The 20,543-nt window shown below is 37.6% G+C and overlaps 1 protein-coding gene and 1 pseudogene across 4 annotated transcripts in view; both read right to left on the bottom strand.

Moving 5' to 3' along the window:
* Window positions 1–2,350: 2,350 nt before the first annotated feature.
* Window positions 2,351–20,543, bottom strand: part of LOC145500262 (uncharacterized) — a 32,441-nt gene continuing 14,248 nt past the window's right edge. For 2 of the 4 annotated variants that reach the window (XM_081479765.1, XM_081479764.1), the window contains one exon: window positions 16,818–19,898. In XM_081479765.1, the coding sequence (XP_081335891.1) occupies window positions 19,795–19,898 (104 nt within the window). In that variant the 3' untranslated portion in view covers window positions 16,818–19,794. Of the gene's footprint in view, window positions 2,778–16,817; window positions 19,899–20,543 lie in introns of those variants that run through there. The other 2 variants (XR_014051033.1, XR_014051034.1) reach the window with 2 other exon arrangements.
* Window positions 3,463–5,235, bottom strand: LOC145500265 (uncharacterized; annotated as a pseudogene).

Genomic DNA, 20,543 nt, shown 5'->3' with positions numbered 1-20,543 from the left:
CTCATAGCACTCCTGACAGCTGAAATTACTCCACAAAAGTTCGTAGAACTAAACTGGAGAGCAAAACTTACAGTTGAAACAACTGTAAGTTTTAAATCTTGAATCACTTGTCATCAGATCGTTAATTTTCATCACCACTGCATTAGCCCAGGGATTATAAAATATAGTCTTGCCATTTAGATTTACAGTCCTTTGAAATATATTTAAGTACCCATGAAATTTTCAGCCCTTAATTAAATTCTATTCTAATGTCTAGCTAGCATCTTTAGGCCTGCGTCTTGGTAATTTGCTATTATTATTACTTTGTCGGGCATTGCGGCGCATTTTCCGGGCTAAAATGGAGAATTTGGCGGGCTAAAATGTATTTTAGCCCGCTGAAATAAACCTCACACTTGCTCTTACAAATAAGCTTTATCAAACTTCCCTTTAATGTCGTCTACAATTTTTGAAAACTCAAATGGCAAGATTTTGTAATTTTTAGCCAGCTTCCCATGATGTATTGTGTATTTTCATTGAGGGAAAATAAAAGCTATTCAGCTTGTAAACGCTCGCGTGATTGTTCAGATTGTTTTGTTGTCATTTTCTTCAGTTGATATTTTCCCAATGCCCTCCAAAAGTGATAATAATAGTAATAGAGATTATGTTCTTGGACATAAATACGTTTTGGGCCCTTCGAGCTAAAATGAGTCTGAGTCGGGCCCAAAACATATTTATGCCCGCGAATATAAACTCTATAGTTTTGTTATTTTAGTCCACTTCATTTTGTCGCCCCTGTTATTCCAAAGGAATTTAAAAAGAATATCAAGATAATTCGGTTTTATCAACTGGGTTGATAATGTAAATTGGCTACCGTAATCGAATCTCTTTACGTTGAGCAATTAACAGTATCAACCCAGTTGATAAAACCAAATTATCTTGCTATACTTCCCACCGACGCAGCACCACAGTTTCTTTAGAAACTTACCTCCTCTAAAAAGAATATCATTTGTTTCTTCAGCTATTTGGAGCACGACGTTGTTGACAAAAAAACGAAAACAAGTTGTGCCTCAATAACTGCAATTTTACCAATTGAGGTTAATCTCTTGTTTCTCCAGTTATTTAAGATATCCTCTACCTTATGAACAACCTTTCCTTCGTAATTCTTCTTCTTACTTTCTTCTTTCGTGTCTAAAGCTGGTGATTGTAGAACTAGAAGAAAATCACTGATTTGGGAAAATCTGAGTAGTCTCTAATGTATTAAGTTAGTAGAATTCTACTAGTATACTAATGCAAATGCTGTAATCTGATTGGCTGAGCCATTGCACACTATCGGCCATTAGTGTGCAGTGGCTTGGTGTGTTCGACAAAATTGCAACATTTTCTCGTTTCTGCGAAGTTTTGAAAAAACATTTAGAAATAAATGGATAATCAAATTCCCGAGAAGACTAAAAGGAAGGAGTTAACAGTTTCTTGAATTAAAAAAGCTCGACATTTTTGAAAGAAACTGATAAGAGCGCGTACACGTACACAATGCCAAATTGACAATTCACTGAGTCCGCGCGAATTCTCTAAAGCGTGAATACTAAGACAAGCGTGAATACTAATACAAGAAATAATTGGAATCGCCATTTGAAGGAAATTTCAGCTAAAATTCTACTAAAACAATTAGATGACTAATTCGGCCTCATCAACTATCACCTCATAGAAATCTCGAGCTCTTAATCTAATTATTAATTATTATCTCTTGTTAGACTGATATCGAAATCATGATTACGTGTTATTTAATCTTCAGGTACTCGTGCTCCCCGGGTTTATCTATTTTCTAAGAAAACTCTGGTAGACTTGCAAAAGACATCTCTTCCAAACGCTTGTTCATTTACTTGACATACAGCATCCCATCACTGTTACCATATATTCCACGACTATCCTTGGGATCCCCGGGACAAGGATAACCATACAGGGCTCGTCTTGAACCTGGTTGAAATAAAGTTCAAGAGATTGAGTTAATGTACAATGCAGTAAGTTAATAAATGACTAAAGAATAGCGACAATGATATTCATGAGAATTTCCCACCTCACTTTTAACCAGCGGGCGTACAAAAGGCCTGATAAATGCCACCACCCCCTTCTTCTCACCTTTCCCAGAGGTTTCTTTTTCAGAATTCTTTTCAAAAAGAGAATTGATTTACTCTATGATGCTGGAAGTTACAGTGGCTGTTGCTTTATCCCTTGCCAAAAATTCATAACGTCAGCATTTTCTTTGCGCTGCGCCAAATTTACAGGTCAAAATTTACAGCAAAATACTCAAGTTACATTAAAGTAAATAACGCGATCATGATACCTTGCTTGATTTGCAATTTAAGAATCTGTTGGACGCTGTCTGTAGTGCGGAAAGTAGCCAGAGAGCGTTTCTTAAAAGGGATGAGATCTATAGAGCATTTTTGTTCTAATGGCGCCGATGGTTGCACATCCCGTTTAACCGGCATCACACGCGTAAATATCAGAATCTCTCTTTAGTAAATAGTATCTTGGAGTCAGTTTTTCTTGTTTTAAATCGAAGTTCTGTCTGTAGTGTTGGCACTAAAACATGTTCTTTTCAATACATGTTGTGAGTCATTGTCATTTCGCTAATCCAGGTAGGCAAGTTATTTACTTACTGTAGCCAGATGACCACCACCTAAAGCCACACTCCCCATCATCATGTCCATCAAATACTGAAAGCAGAAGTCAATTAAGTCACAAGGATGCTGCGGTAACATAAAAGTTCATTAAATTCCCGTCAGGCCATGTTCACACACCTTACTAAAGAAAATGACAATGACAGGATGTGTTATTGTCAAAGCGCCATGGCTAAAGAATAAAACACCTGTAAAACGACCAGGGCTCTGAAAGAGTCAGCTTCACCTGTATTCATTACAGCCAAACCGCCAGCCAGAGGCGAGGATATTCGAGCCTTAAGGACGTTCGCGCTAATTGTTTCTGCGCATTTTTACTGCGCACGCAAATTCACACGCCACGCCATGCATGAGCGCGCGCGCTAAGTAATAAAATGAACAATGATGGGGCAGATGGCCCTTGCTACACCTTTGACTGGATTTAACGATCTTGGACGTTCGGTGACCCCTATTTTTCTTTCCAGAAACAGATTTTATTTACAATTATCTCCATATTGTCCAAAAATGAACAAAAAATTAATGTGGGAAGTTAAAGAAATTTAAAGATTTCTGTGCACGGGAAATCGAATTCCGCAATCTTGCGGCTGCAAGGCGCGTGAAACTATGATCGCTAAATGCGAACTTGCTCTATAAGGAAGCTCACCAGTTGACGAAATTCATTTAATAGGTCTACTTAAACAATATTAGGCTGAGAATATTTTACTTCAAAGATCTAATTGCAATATTTTTGGGCTTACAGACACTGTGGCCTTATGCGCTAACGAAGCCCGTTTTTTTTTTTTTTTCCAGATTAAGGGTGTTGTTCCGGGCATGTTCTCTCCAAAACGAAGTCGGGTGACCACCCATTTTTTCACATTTCTGACATAGCTAACTCATCATCTTACAGTGGTAAAAGTCTGAGAAAAAAAATCAATGTTGGAAAATTTTCGCGCGAACGTCCTTAAGCCTCTGTTAGAGCCGACAATTTTTTGTCAACTTACAATTACGGAGGCTAAAAAAACCGAAGTCTGGATTTTTCCATTGGTACTTCACAACAGTACTGTCTATATCTTTATTGCTTAAGTAATTCCTTTACTTTTTCAGTACTGTTTTTATCTGGCTTGAATTTAGAGAAATTTAAAAGGAGTATACACTGACCATTACATGATAATCCCTGCTTGCCTCTATGACATCCGTTGTAAATGCGATATCCCACATCAGTAGTAGTGCAGTTGTTAGTCTCCCACACATACGGATAAGAATGGGAAATGATGATGCGTGGACAACTGGAATGAATGAGGAAAGTATTTCTCTGTAACAGGCTAGGGACGCAAATAGAAGCGTTTCTAGATCTGAAGCCCTTAGTTAACCTTACAGTAACTTAGCTCCCGCCCAGAGTTTTTAGAATTTCCAGAGTGGCGTAGTAAATTACGATATCGAGATCAATATCATCATAGCCTAGTTCATAATGCATCTTTGTCGGGTTATTATTCGTCTCTGTTTACAACTGAAAGTATCACCAGCACTTAAACCTTCAAGGCAGTTATTTTATTGCATGTTTGCTACTGAAGTAGATGTTTTTCATATATTCGACTCCCTTTTAGTACAACTTATGAAAAAGGTTTAAGCACGGCTAGCAATAGCAAAATCGAGAACGATCTACCAGCAATTAATATTAAACCGTATAATATATACTAATACAAAACCAACAAACAAGGCACTTGCTTTCCTCTGGGACAAGAAGAGTTGAACTATTCAGGTCCACTTGGTATCTTAAATTCACAATAAAGAAAGAATCTGTTACATGATCACAGTTTTAATACAGTTCATTTTAATACAAAAAAGCACTTCATTCCATACCTGGTAAAACACAATGACTTGAGTAACCAATGCATCCACTCTGAATATTCCTAGAAAATATAAATATTTGAGGTTTACAGTGCATATGAGATGCTAAGTCTAATCTGTCAAAACATTATTTTAGAGCCCTCCAGAAATTGCTCGTTTAGTGATGTTTGCGAAACAGCTTGAATTCAGTAAAAAGAGGACTTTGGGAATACGAATTTTTATGTTACTCCTTTACCCTTAAAGAGGAGGAGCTTTAGTTGTTGGTTGCTTTGCTGTTCTAGATATTTTTCAGTCTCTCTCACATGCAGTGTAGCCATGTTTCTCTACCTTCAGTTTGTGCCAGTTTATGTATATCCTCGTCGCTTAGTTTCCGGCCTGTAATGTTATTCTCAGCAAAGGGCACACACAGTATTGAGTTAAGGCAGTTGTTGACATTTCTTTGAAGATGATCGTTATTCTTGGAGCTGATACTCACAGCCAAAGTCCAGCCGCCACCTGGCAATTAAGAAAATCCATTGTTAACTGTTACCTTGCAAATTGGTGTTTAAGAGACCGCTAACAACGTAACCGTATCAGGAGGTCGTGCAGACAAGTAAGCTGTGTTTATGCTTGTCGTCTGTACGCCTACTGGACTTAACATGTTTTCAGAAGTGAGATCTTCCTACTATTAAGTTTATACACAGCTTACACTTTCGACCTGGAATTAATATGATAACATGTACTCACCATAATTCTTCATATCACAATTAACTTGGGCTTCTCTATTTCCAATATTTACCCAGTAATAACCACTTTCAGTCTGAGGAAATTCCTGGTGTATCTCCGCGCAAGACTTGAAACCACCCTTCTGAAGAAAGAAGACGGTATCTTGAGCTCTGATGTGAAGCGTTAACCACATAGGGTGCATAGCGTAACGCTTTATTATTACTATTGTTCCTATTATTATTATAATTAACAATTAGATTATTCACTCTCGATTTCTATGAGGTGATAGTTGATGAGGCCGAAGGCTGAATCAACTTTCGCCTCATAGAAGTCGAGAGTGAATAATCTAATTGTTTTAGTAGAATTCTCACTTAAATTAACGCAAATAATGGTTTCCAAATATTTTTCGACGCATTATTGAACTTTACCCTTTAACAAAGTCGCACGTATTGAATTGTCCTTGGTAAATTTGCGGTTGTTTAAGCGCGCGCACCGGTTTTTCAATAATTTCAAGTTTTTGAAAGCATGAATCCGTTTCATGTCCTTCTTTTAGTCTTCTCAGGAATTTAATTATCCATTTACATCTAAACATTCTTCCAAAACTTCGGAAAAGCGATAAAAACGTCACATTTCGTAGACTACCGACAGCTGCTGCACCCTAATGGCTGAAGACAACACACCGCTTAAATTTGGAAGACATTTTTCGGATACTCTACTTGTTACCTACTCGATATAAAGTCACTCACTTGTAAACACCCTTTAACTGAAAATGGATACTGAGTATCCAAAACATGTCTTACAGATTTTAAAAGCGCTGAGCTGGAACGTAAACGAGAATTGTGATGTTGATGTTGCGATCGATCACGGCTGCTAACAATCTAAAAAACAGCAGGAAAAAAAGCTACTCTTCAGGTTTTCTTCGTTCTTTGTACTTGGCTAGTCTCACCTCCGGTTATTCATGGTTCTCTCCTTTTACCGCTTGAGCTGCTAACGAAAACAGCGAAAAAGAAAACACTATTTGCGGATAAATCGCGTTTATTCGCGTGGAATTGCGGGCTTTACTGATCAGCGGACCGCCTTCACGTGCACAAGGGGCGATCTTGTAAAGTCGAGATTTTAATTAGCGCTTAGAACGCACGCTAGAATACCCACGAAGTTAATATCTCAAAAGAAGATCCGCTGATCCTACTTTTTTAATGCATAAAAATATTCAACAGTAAAAGCGGAATGCAAGTGCAAAATTGTAAAAAAACAAAACAAAACAAAACAAGGAAACTGAGGAATGGAAATTCTCCAACTTGGACATTTCCATTTTTCTTAATTTAAGAAAAATCCACTCCCTATAAATTTTTTATAACTTTACCTGTTTTTTCTTCTCTGTGTGTTATAAAAAGATTTTTATAAAAAAAAAAATGTGGGGTCACCGGCTTAGTTTTTAACATAGATGAATTGATGGTAAAAAGTGGGTCAAGTTTGTTGCTATGCAACAGGACAGTGCAACCTTAATTTATGACTTAAACACAATGAAAGGCACAGTGGAGAGTTACATTAAAAAAAATAGCGCAGCCATTCAAAACAGTACAGTTCTAAGCCTGAAAAATCGCACCGAGTTCTATAAGTCTCAGAAAAAAAAAAACAGAAAACTGTTTTATTAATGAACAGACGCATGGCAACATGGAATGTATTTGTTTTTCAAAATAAAGAACAAATGAATGTTAATGATTCATTAGCGATCGAGCGCACGCTGCTCGTGATCGAAACTGGAAACTATTCTTTTTCAAAGGCTCAAAAAAGAAAAAGAAAAAAAAAAAATCAAAATTGTAGGTTTTGTGCTTTAAGGACGTTCGCGCTAATTGTTTATGCGCATCTTGCGCACTCAAATTCAAACGCCAGGTCATGCATTGAGCGCTCGCTAAGTACTAAAATGAATAATGATAGGGCAGATGGCCATTGCTATAGCTTTGCCTGAATTTAATGATCGTGGACGTTCGGTGACCCCTATTTTTCTTTTGGTAGATCATTTTCTCTACCGGTTTTCTACGTTTAGCGAAAAAAATAAAGAAAATCTATCGATTAGAGGTCTGAATTTTTTGCAGAATGCACCATCGAATCCCGTTCTTTTTAGCTCTTCGTGTACCCGTGCGACAATTTTAAATGCCTTTTGAAGGGTTAAGTTTTGTGAAAAGGTAACGTTGGCAACATTAGGAACTATTTACGCAACAGACCCACTTCTAGAAAATATGACTAAGATCGTTTGCCTCCGTTGATTCAGCTTCGATAATTCTAATTATAAACCCCTGCAGACCACGCTGAATTACGAGCGCAAATTTTTCAAAATCAGGGTAGTTTTCCACACGCTTTATCTCTGAAACGAAGTCGGTGGCGCCCAAGTTTTGCATTTCTGACACAAGTAACTCATAAAAAATTTTTGAAAACTCTGTCGACTGGAAATTTTCGCGCGTACGTCCTCAATCCTTTATGGTGTCTACTAAAACAATTAGACCACTCACCATCGTTTTCTATGAGCGAAAGTCAACTCGGCTACGTCTCGTTGACTATGCACTTATTGAAAACTCGGGTTCGTGGTCTAATTGTTAATCAGCGCGCTGTGGCTGGACTTCTTCACATTGTCGTGGCAATGCTTTCTCGTTTCTCCGATGTTTTGAGGATTAAGAAATATCACTGGATAATTCAACCCCCAAAAAGGACATTGATCATCATGCAACTCAGATTAAAAAACCTTAATATTTTAAAAATTAACTGTTAGCGCAGGCAAAACAGCTGCAAGTTTTCCAACAACAAGTCAATCCGCGCGCGATTTTGCTGAGCGTGAAGTTAAATACTACTTAATTTATAGAGAAGCAATTGGAAATCGCTAATTTAAAAGAAATTTATTTAGAATTCTACTGTCACCTCATAGAAATCCCGAGCGTATAATCTAACTGTTAATTAATTGTATGCTCGAAACTCATGCTCTGAACACCGGAATACCGCCAAAAAAAAAAAACCAAACAAACAAAAAACAAAAAACAAAAAACAAAACAAAACAAAACAAAACAAAACAAAATAGAAAAACAAATCAACGAACACTGCATTACCGCAAGAAAAGTTCACGATATACCGTCACCGCAGCATATATTTTTAGCCCCATGATTTAAACGTTTCCTCTTATAAATATATAATAAATTAAATTAATATTTAAAGAGGAGGCCTCCAATTACCTAGAGACTGTTTTTAGGAGGGTCCTCTAAAAAATAAAAGCCTAAAATATACATTAAATGTTTAAAATACAGAAGTAATAAAAGCGAAAAACTTAAGACTACAATTAAGGTTTAATTAACCTAGAACTAAGATTAAATCCAGTACTACTACTAACTAAAGTCATAGTGCTTTTATATCCCAACAATTTTCCACAAAATAAGCGCATGCTAAATTTTGGTCTGAAAAAGGTCAAACAAGAAACCACATCACCGCAGATAATTTCATCTCACCGAACACCGTAGCGTGATAAACACAAACACCGCACACCGAAGGGTTTGAGATCACCGCAACACCGCAAGTTGGGATTTTATTCACCGCCGGCATCATCGCATTACAAAGGATCAACACCGCAAAGCCCAATGTCCCTCTCCGTCAGCGAACTTTAAAAATTGCAGTGATTTTGCTCCGATTATTTTTTGACTTTGAAAGTCCGCCTGAGTCAAGAAGTAAAAATGCAAGTGAGTGCCAAGTGACACTGAGATAGCCCAAAGTAAGCGTTGACGTCTAAGCCGGGACAAATACTAAGGGAACATGTTCCGGTCGGAAAAATAACGAGAAATTCGAGGCAAGCCTTGTTAGAGTTATCTGAGATATATGTGAAATAGTCTACTGTACCTTATAATCAATGTCAGAGGGCAAGTTGATACTGAGTTAGTCTTCGTTCGTTCTAGTTTGACTGAAGCTGTCTCACTCGCTAATAAACTAAAGGAAGACTTAATTCACGAATTAGAATACTCAACATCTGCCACAAAGGCACTTGCACGATTTTGAGAGGGTCTGGACTGGGTTAACTGACAAATAACAAATGGCAAAAAATAAACTAAAGAAAGACTTTTAATTAAAATTCACCAATTATTAGAATACTCAACATCTGCCAAAAAGGAACCTGCACGATTTTGAGAGGGCCTGACAACTAGCAAATGGCAAAAAAATAACTAACAACCGACAAATACCCGAAAGTTGAACATACAACTGGCATTTGTAGACAGATTAACTAACACCAGACCAAAGGTTTTTGCCCTCGATATTCGTTTGAAATTCATTGAAATACTTTTACTTCAAGTTTCTATTAAGTCTGCTAATATTAATCATTTACAATATGATCCTCCCACTATCTGTTTAATACATGATAATCGACATGTCTGCTGTTATTTTAAATTCCCGGAATTTTCAGTTGAATGGTTCGCTTTTCAAATTTTCGGCAATTTCCCAAGAAATTTCCGTATCCTTTGTCACCGTTTCGAAATTTTCGGAATTTTAAGACGAATGGAATTTTAATTCCGTTCGTCCGAAAAAGTGATGTTGGAGAAGTTTTAGGTCTTCAATGAATTATTAACAGCCTCTGAACAACAACTGACAAATGACCGAAACTTCAACTGACAACCGACAAATAGACAAAATGTTAACTGACAACTGACATTTGCACTCCCTCCCCCATCCAGACCCTCTTTTGACGCTCGAAAGTAACCTGTCTCTACCTAGCTTGTTACGTTTTTTGTTTTTTGATGGAACTTTGAACATTGTCTTAAAGACGCAATTAAATAATGCCGTAATATTTCGATTTGTTAAAACTCAGGAATGATAAATAATAGGTACAGTCATAGAGAAATGTTGACCAAACCAGCAGTTGTTTTAGTTTCCAGCGTGTAACTGGTAACTCAATTGCACGTTTTGTCCCACCTAAATAAATTATGCAAGAGAAAGGCAACAGGTCTTGATTCTGTGTCAGCCAGACTGCTAAGAGAATGTCCAGATTTATTCTCTTGGTCAGTCGCTCTGATATTCAGCCAATCGATCGACAGTAATATTTTTCCCGAGGAATGGAGGAGTGCAAGAATGACGCCTCTTTTTAAGAAAGTTGCAAGTAGGCGTGATCCTTCTAAATATTGACCGATATCGATTATCCCGGTTGTGGCCAAGGTTTTCGAGCGGATTATTTATGATCAGTTGTATTATTTCTAAACGACAACGATCTTCTCAGTAGACACCAATTTGGTTTTCGCTCGCTTCATTCTACAGTTACTGCTTTGATTAACGCGACTGATAACTGGTCTTTAAACAGCGATCGTGGCTTTATTAATGCCGTTGTATTTTTTATATCTTAAGAGGGCCTTCGATACTGTGAACCATACTATTCTTCTTTCGAAATTACAAGCTTATGGTATTCAGGATTCCACAAACCAATGGTTGTGCTCTTATTTAAAGAACCGAACCCAAATGTGTTTAGTAAACGAGAATAAATGGTCTAAAATGTTCCTTCGCTGTGGTGTTCCACAGGGAACAATTCTTGGGCCCCTTCTATTTCTGTTATATATAAATGATCTGCCTAATTGTCTCCGGCATTCCCAACCAAGGATGTACGCCGATGATACTAGTATTACTTTTGCTGGTAGTGATGTTGATGAAATGAATAATTATATTAATCTTGATTTGGAGAGAGCTCGTGTGTGGCTTGCAGCCAACAAACTAACTTTAAATATGACAAAGACAGAATTCCTACTGATTGGTTCTAAGCAAAGGTTATTAAATTCTACAGCGAATCCCACTGCCACAATTAACCAGTTTAAGGAGCCATAATGGGGGACGGAGACCGTAAGCGTGCACCATTTTTAGTATTGGGGTTGTCCCCATGATACGGGACAATAATTCTATTTTTAGAACAAATTGCGCCATCGCCTGCGGCACACGCGCGTACATGTTGCGAGGATTTCTGCGGATGTCGCGCCGGGGAAATGGCGTCCAAAATTCCCGAAATTTTTCATGTTTTTGGCTCACAACTCAACGCTTGTACGCGTGTTGGAATTTTGCTTAATTAAGCATTTTCGTCGTAAGCTGCTCCAGTTCGAGTGAAGTAAGACAGTGTCGAATTTAGGTATGTTCCGCTTTAAGCTGACCAAGTTGTGTTCCGACGGATGCTTCTTTAACATGAGCTGTACATTACTTCACTTTAAATTTCACATATGTTGAAGATTAACAGCTTTTCCATTAGCAAAAAACTAGCTCGATATATTTAGATATCGCAGAGCTTCAGGACTACATAGTTTGCTAGCTCCTCTTGCCACACGCTTGCGGGGAATTTGCCAGGCTATCGCGACCGAAAAGTAAAACAAAATAATTGCTAGTTTGAGTTTCGCCTGAATTGTAAGCAACGCTTGACGTCTGCTCAGTTTTATTTGTGTAAAAATCCAGTAAATTCTCTGTTGTCGATGAATGAGAGCGCCCGCCGATGCGTGTTTTGTACAGTCAGTAAACATGACAAATTGTACTTCCGCCGCACTTTCGTGTGAAAGCGTACATCGAACTCAAACAATAACCCTACAGTTTTTAAATATGTTTAAGACTGATAAATGTTTGAGAACATATTAAATGCTAAGCGGAAAATATGTGAATAAAGCAGAAATAATCAGCAAAGTTACGATGACGCTTTCTTTAATCAACGTCGAATAACGATTTCGATTTTGTTGATCGAGTTATCAAAACTCCTTGTCTATTTTCATTTTCGCAGTGTAAAACTTCACTATGCTTATGTTGAAGAAACACACATGATGTTAGTAGCCTTTTTTGCGTTCGTGAAATTTGTTGCAGCATCTCAACACGAAAGATAACGAAAGGAATCTTTGTCAAGATTTGTTGACAATTGAAAACACCGACTCGGACTTAAAAGTGGACGAGCTGCACTATGCAAATGAGCTAATTGTACGCGTCAGACTTTCCTTTCAAAAACTTTTGCAAGCTCAACAAACAAGCAGAAACAATAAGAAACCATCAAAACAGGTTTTGGTTATGATTAACCATTGTCTGAGAAACTCACAAATTAACTCGATATCAGAGCAGAGAGTTTTCTTGCTATATTCTTAAGTGAGAACAAACGCAAAAAGCTTACAACTAGCGCGAGCAGATCTTATTATTCATTCCCACCGCGAGATTGAAGTCTTGTTTTCGACCCTGAAAAACCCACCTTTTCCATTAGCTCAGAGCATAAAACTACATATAAGCGCCCTGGTTCGTAATCCCTGCCTTATTCCCTGCCATCACTGTGAAAAATACGCAAGATAATCTCGCAAGGTCTCACCATTTGATCACGCAACGTGACAACATCCACGCGAGAGCCCCCGACATGTGCGTGGATCCGAGCGGATATATGACGTCAGGATGGCGCAATTTGTTCTAAAAATAAAAAAAAATTGTCCCATATTATAGGTGCGCGCGGATCCCAAGACTTACCGTCTCCGTCCCCGATTATGGCTCCTGCCAGTTTCCGATAAAGCAAGTCTCGACTGCAAAATCCTTAGGTGTACACATTGATGAAAATCTTATTTGGGAGTGTCATATCAACGAGCTTTCTAAAAAGATTGCTTCTGGTATTAGGGCCATTGAACGTATTAGGTATTCGGTCCCATATAAGACTCTACTTTCCATCTACAATTCATTAGTCCAACCTCATCTCAATTACTGCAGCTCGGTGCAGGGACCCTGTTCGAAGAGTCTTTCTCAAAAGTTACAAAATTATAAAATCGTGCTGCACGTGTCATAACTTTTGGAAATTACGATCGTAGTACTGATGAATTGTTGCGAATGGTAAACTGGGTTAAACTGGACCGTCAACGCCTTATTGATAAATCAATAATGATGTATAAGATTGTTAATAATATGGTTCCGGACTATCTTAATACGCACTTTGTCTTCGTTCCGATACCTTAACCTATAACTTAAGAGATTGTGACTGTTCGCCTGCCATTCCACAGTCCCGCACTAATTATTGTAATAGAAGTCTGTCCTACAGCGGAGCTATATTGCGGAATAATTTACCCTTGGATATTCGTCAGTCACCATCTCTTGATGAATTTAAATCTAAGTTGAAGAATTATGATTTTGATGGTCGTCTTATATAAGTTTTATTGTGCTTTTATACACGGCTTCCCAGGCAAGTTTTTTATCATTTGTCTTATCGTAGTTATTAGTGATTTATTAGTTAGGTAGTTAGACTAATTTAATTCAATATTGTTGAGTCCTGAAGGAAATACAGTGTCTAAATAAAGATTTTACCTTTACCTTACCTTTACCTTAAGCAATAGAGGACCGTTTCCTTGTTTACACATTCTCCTCTGAACACGAGGGGGTGGGGGCTTAGGGTTGGAATAATATAGAGCCGAGGAAAACCGAGAGGCATAACTGTCTCGAAATCTCCCAACTCCGCGAGTGTTTAGATGGGGCTATGTAAGCACGGAAAAAGTCCTCTGTCGCCTTTTTTTTTTTCTCGTTTAATTATTTATAATGTTTAAACGAGAATGCATTTTCCCCAAAGTATATACCTCTAGAAACAGATGACATGAGAAAGATAGAACATACGAAGTTGCTGCTGAATATCTTTTTAGTGTAAGTTTGAATTCCCATTCACTGTAGATTACTTTTGTCGAAGTGTCTTCAGAAAAAATTGTCACCAGACCTAGATCGGCAAATAAGATATACAATAGCACGATTAACTTAGGAAACTTATGCAACGTTTTTCTTGGTGCAATTAAATGCTAACCGTATTTCTGTTTAATTAGACCGTTATGTCAACTGACTACCTCTCAAATATTCCGTGTTTGTACTCTTGTCAAATTAAATCATTTGAAAACAAATTTATACTGAGTTTGAAACTAAAACGCCGTAGCGCGAAAGGACCGGACGTTATAAGCTTTTAAGCTGTACTTTAATTAGATGCGAGCCAATTAATCGCACAAACACCCCGAAAGAAAAATAAGAAGGGAGCCGTAACACAGGCTTAAAAAACTGAGACACCCGCTTTATCGATTTTTACTTTTTGACATAGCGAAGGAAGTAAAACCCTAATTTCCAAGGCCTCTATATTGAAAATCTCGTTGCAGTCCCTCCTATTCATAAAGACCTGGTCATCATTTCTTGACAACAAGAAAAAGGAGCTCGATATTTTATTCCTGTTCCTAAATTAAACCGGTGTTTGATCAAATGTTAACAAAATTGTAGCATGCTTCTTTACTCAAAAATAATACAAAACGTTGTCAAATTATCTTCTTTCTTCGACTCAAAGTATCGTACTTATGCAGACCGTTAACTACGCCAACGTCAGTTCGCTGTTTCAGCTTACTTATTTCAGCAAAGTACAAGTTTGGCTTTTTATCTTCAAAGTTAGGGTCCGCTGAAACCAGCTGTTCATGAACTTTGAGACAAAAAACGCAGCAGTCGGAAATTGCTTTTTTCCTAACACCTCCTTTTGAGCTGTTTTCCAAACAGTAATTTAGTTTTCCCAAAACTATCATACAACCTCGACACTAAAAGATTGTGAAAAACCAATTCTATTATCCTCATTATGGTCGTGGCTTGTAGTTATCCTTTGAAGTTTTCTGTCGTGTGGATCTCTAAATTTCGGCAAATAAAATGTTTTGTAAGAACGGCGAAAGTGTTCCTCACCTCAGAAATGCCTTCGACAAAACTTCTACACCAACGGAAAAAGGAAAATTTCATTTCGGGTTTTGCATTGTCTACTATACCACCAAAGGAGGTATAGTAGACAATCTTCTCTACATGCCTCAATTTATTCTTCTAGTTACAACTGCAAAACACCCATTAAAGCCAAAAATGCATATTTAAAAAGAAAATACCCCATAAGGTATGTTGCTTTTCGGCCGCCTCCTTTAAGAAGATTTTAAAGCAAGTTTACATTAGACATTTTTAGATAAAGTCAGTCCTAGAATTTTGCACCCATAAATCTTAGCGTCAAGACCTACGATAGTAAAACGGTTGATTACTACAATTTATACCAGGCCTACTCTGGGACCTAAAGTCGCCTTAAGTCGCCTAAAGTCACCTAAAGTCGCCTTAAGTCGCCTTTAAAAGTCGCCTTAAGTCGCCTAAAATCGCCTTACATCGCCTAAAGTCGCAATGTTTTTCTGCCAGTTTTGCCTAAGTCGCCTAAAGTCGCCTTAAATCGCCCAAAGTCGCCTAAAGTTACGGCGACTTTAAGTCCCAGAGTAGGCCCTATACTATCGTTTAATCCCAATATTTGACTAACCTTAGCTGATCTAGAAGATGTCTTTTGTCGACGAAGCGTGTAGCAGCAGCTAGGTGTATGTTTACGTCAAGCTTTACAGTTTTTGTTAGCATAAATGCGGATAAACCAGCTGAAAACATCTGATAAACATGGAAAGGGGATTTTCATATGAGATTCTCAAACTCATTAATTATCCATGCAGCTCTTACCCAACCAGTGCATCTTATTCTGGTCAGGTGGATGGGTTTAGAAACCCAATGGAAAACGAGTTGAAAACCACGGCCGTGTTTGAAATAATTTCAAACACGGATGTAAATTTTCTTAATGTGCATATTGATAAAGCAAGAAAAACACATGACGATATACAACTTTATTTAATCACACATTTTACAAAAAAAAAAAGTTTAATCCTAAATTATTTACTGCTGACGTTAAATGTAACGGTACAGTTATCAAACTCCCCAAAAACGGAAAGGGCCATTCTTTTTCTAAATTTAAATTCTCGCTCAATGGTGGCGACCTCGTCTTTTGGTTCGCTTTCAACCTTGCTGTACACTTCCGACCTAAAATGGCACTAAGGTTAGAAATTCCCAGTTCTAATTGACACTTTCTATTTACGCAAAACGTTATACGTGCCTGGCTAGTATTTCGAAATTAGGCGAGATCACTCATCAACAGTACAAAAGTCGAAATATTCCTTATGCTTTAGGTTCTTGAGGTACATGGACATGCCTTACAAAGTCCTTTGTTCAAACGAGAGCAAAACTGAAAATATCCAAGAAATGGGACCGTAGAGATATATAAATTTCAGTGCGCTAAATTAGGCGAAACTACCTGCGTTTACGTGTGTCCAGACTTAATCATATGCGCCTTTATTTCCGAGCGAGAGACAAGACAATCGATGAACGAGAAACGAGAAAAGGGCAACAAAAATTAAAAAGAAAATAGAAACAAAAAAGGCAATTAAAAGTGAGTTAAAAGAATAATCAAATACATAAATAAACTAGAAATAGAAATTGACGAAACAAAAATAATTATTAAAACATTCACGCCGCCTGAAGTGGACTGTTCATATGGCGTATATTTCATTCAGTCCAAATGGTATATTCAACTCACGATACCCTTCCGCCCTCCCCGGCCCTCCACTTCACCCTCCTCTTCCCCCATAGATGAAAGAATACCTACCCACCCCTCCTTAAGTGCTATGTTTTGATAAAAAACAGGTCTAGAAAATGGTCCAAAAATGGTCCAAAAATTAGTCCAGCAATCCAATGGTCTAGGGGTTCATTGGTCCAGTCCAATTTTACCCTATGCCTGTTATCTAATAAACATCGATTTTATAGACGCGCCCCCCCCACTTCAATGCCCCACTCCTGATTGAATCTCGTCGTCCTTTTTTTTATAATACTACACTTTATTTACACTTTTACAACACTAAACTTACTTACATCCCTAGCATTAATTACGAATTACAATGGCAAGCGACAATGCTTACAATACTTACAATAATAACAAACCTTTTTAAACAAAAATTTATTCTACTCAGCAGTAATATGACTGATAAGGACAAACTGAAAATAATACAACTAACAGATACAATACCACCACTACCTCTACTACATTACTCTAACAAATTAAACAAGAGTAAATATAACAAAAAGAAAAAAGAAATATATAGGGCCATGAAATACTGGTTTGAAGCTGTTTCGTTTGCAAAGGAGAACCTGCCTGTTTAAACAGTAGTTCAAAGGAGAGATCAACGAGTTATAATGACTTGAGTATTTTGTGCCACTTCTGTCGGAATGCGTTTTGTATGTGCTTTTCTATTTTTAAATTGCATCTAACCTGATTGACGCATTCTATTGAGTATGGTCGAACATTTTTGTACTTGCAGGAGTAAATGTAGTATCTACCAAGAAGTAAACAATGATTGAGTAAAGAGGCGCTTTTCTCTCCTTTGAGACCTAAACATTGACATAAAGTTAAAAATTGTGAGGTTGGCATTAATTAAATTAACCGAGACGAAAAATAGATGAACCCTATTCCAAAAGACTTGTGTGATCGAGCATTCTCAGAAAAGATGAAGAAACGATTCTTGTGCTGTTTGACAAAAGCAACAGAGATTTGATTCCGTGGCAATGTCAATTCCAAAAGTCTAATAGCACTCCTGACAACTGAAAGTGCGTGGAACGAAACTGGAGAACAACACTTAGATTTGAAACAACTAAATCACTTGTCATCAGATCGTTAATTTTCATCACCACCGCATTAGCCCAGTGATTATGAAATATGGTCTTGCCCGCGATTCTGATCATCGAATTATTTTAAATATGACCAGCACTAAAATTAGCTTGAGAGGTAAAGGAATCCCTATAATTTAAGTCCGTCCACAGCTCAATAAGTTCTTGGAATAAAGCATCTTTTATATCAAGATTTCGGACCTCTTTTGGTGCCAAATTACCGCCTTACATAAACGAAAATCGAAAAAGCACTGCCATTTAGATTCACAGTTGTATGAAATATACTCAAGTACCCATGAAATCCTCAAGGCTAAATTGAATTCTATTATGTCTAGCTAGCATCTTTAGGTCTGCATCTTGCGGGCTAAAATTTGGCGGGCTAAAATGTATCATAGCCCGCTGAAGTAAACTTCATACTTGCACTTACAAATAAGCTTTATCGAACTTTCCTTTAATGTCTTCTACAATTTTTGAAAACTCAAATGGCAAGATTTTGTAATTTCTAGCCAGCTTCGCCTGATGTATTGTGCATCTTCATTGAGAGAGAATAAAAGTCATTCAATAGACCTTTTTCGCTTGGGCGGTTTATTGTCCCATTACAGACCTCGTGATATTCTCTGGAGAATTGTTCTTTTATCCGTCTAAAAATTATTTATTCATATACACGCAACTATTTGAAAATTTAAAAGGGAGAATTCTCAAGAGTATCACCGCATGGTCTGAAATGGGGCAACAAACCGCTCAGTTGGAAAAGGATTGCGTGATTGTTCAGATTGTTTTGTTGTCATCTTTCTTTTTCAGTTTTTATTTTCTCAATGCCCTCCAAAGTGATAATAATAATAATAATAGAGATTATGTTCTTGAAGATAAATATGTCTTGGGCCCTTCTCAGAGCTCATTTTAATCCTCGCCTAACGGCTCGGGCAAAAATGAGTCTGAGTCGGGCCCAAAACATATTTATGCCCGCGAATATAAACTCTATAGTTTTATTATTTCAGTCCGCTTCATTTTGTCGCCCTTGTTATTCCAAAGGAATTTAAAAAGAATATCACTTGTTTCTTTCAGCTATCTGGAGCACGAAATTGTTGACAACAGAACGAAAACAAGTTGTGCCTTAATAACTGCAATTTTACCAATTGACGTTAATCTCTTGTTTCCCCAATTATTTAAGATATCCTCTACCTTATGAACAACCTTTTCTTCGTAATTCATTCTACTTCTTACTTCCTTCTTTCGTGTCTAAGGCTGGTGATCGTAGAACTAGAAGAAAATCACTGACTTGGTATTATCTGAGTCGTCTCTAATGCAAATTATTCTCAAGCATTTTAAGGCATGGCTAGCTCCTTTGAAAGACCCCCCGTGAAGTTTAAACTTTTTGCTACAGAAATAACGTAGGATTTGGCATCCTTAAATCGCTTAAGATATTTTTATGGTGGTCACGTGTCAAATGACGTCATAATCCGGGCAATAGCAAAACCTCAAATGGGGTGGGGAAAGGTTAACTTACGCGAAGGATAAGATATCAGTTTTCTTTGCCCTTACTCAAAAAACTATCCGCGCCCGGGGTGGTCTAATTTGTTGTTCTCTTGACAAGATATCAAGAGACAAAATATGGCACGAGACCTGTTTACTACTTATCTCTTAAACAACACATCACTGTCAACCATTCCGCCCTGAACCATATAAGGGACAACAAGACAACTATCATAAGGTTTCAAGTTATATCCTTTCTGTAGCATCTCACCACTCCATTTTCAATTTTCTTTTAATCCAATCAGACATTGATAAGAGGTCACGTGACCTAACTAATCAACACTTAAAACCAAAACTGAGGTAAGGTCGATATGTTTTATATTGTTGCCAAGTTTGACGGTGTTTTGGTAGATCGTTCCAAAGTTATGACTGGTTTCAGATTTTATGCAAATTAGGGTGCGAGCCATGCCTTAACATGCTTGAGTATCTCTTGTTAGACTGATATCGAAATCATGATTTTGTGTTATTTAATCTTCAGGTAATCGTGCTCCCTACGTTTATTTATTTTGTAAGAAAACTCTGATAGACTTGCAAGACATATTCCTTCCACACGCCGGTTCAGTTACTTCACATACAGCATCCCATCTTTGTTATGATATATTCCACGACTATCATGATCGGGTATTTCGGGACACGGATAACCATACAGGGCACGTCTTCTAGCCACTGGTTGAGAAAAAGTTCGAGACAGTGAGTTAATGTATAATGCAGTGTGTAAATACCAGACTGAAGAATAGGGACGAATATATTCATGAGAAGTTCCCGCCTTGCATTTATCCTGCGGGCGTACAAAGCGAAAGTAGGTTAGAGTGGATGCCACCATCCTCTCCTCCTTCCCCATTCCCCCGCAGTTTTCTTTTTGAGAACTTTTTAAAAAGAGAATTGATTTACTCTATGATGCTGAAAATTCCAGTGGCTGTTCATTTATTCCTTCCCAAAACTTCATTGTGTCAGCATTTTCTTTGCATTGAGCCAAATTTACAGGTCTAAATTTACAGCAAAATACTCAAGTGATCATGATACCTTGATTTGCTCGAGCTGCTCGATTTGTGAAGAACTGTTGGCAGCGAACACCTGGAACTGTTTCCAATTTACCTAACGATTTGGAATGGCCCTCCCTTCAAAACAGAAGGAAATCTGCTCGCCTCACATTACTTCATAAAGCTATTCATGGTGAATCAGCATTAGAAATCCCATGCTATATCAAAAGGCGTATTTCTCAACTTCGATCTTTTCACAAAGACAAGTTCATCGAACTAACTCCGAACACAGAAAGCTATAGGAACTCATTTTATTGTAGAACTATTAGAG

The sequence above is a fragment of the Orbicella franksi genome, chromosome 10 (assembly GCF_964199315.1).
Source record: "Orbicella franksi chromosome 10, jaOrbFran1.1, whole genome shotgun sequence".
In the NCBI taxonomy this organism is placed as follows: Eukaryota; Metazoa; Cnidaria; class Anthozoa; order Scleractinia; family Merulinidae; genus Orbicella; species Orbicella franksi.
Note: the sequence above shows the minus strand (reverse complement) of the source record. Positions and strands in the feature narration are given on the sequence as shown.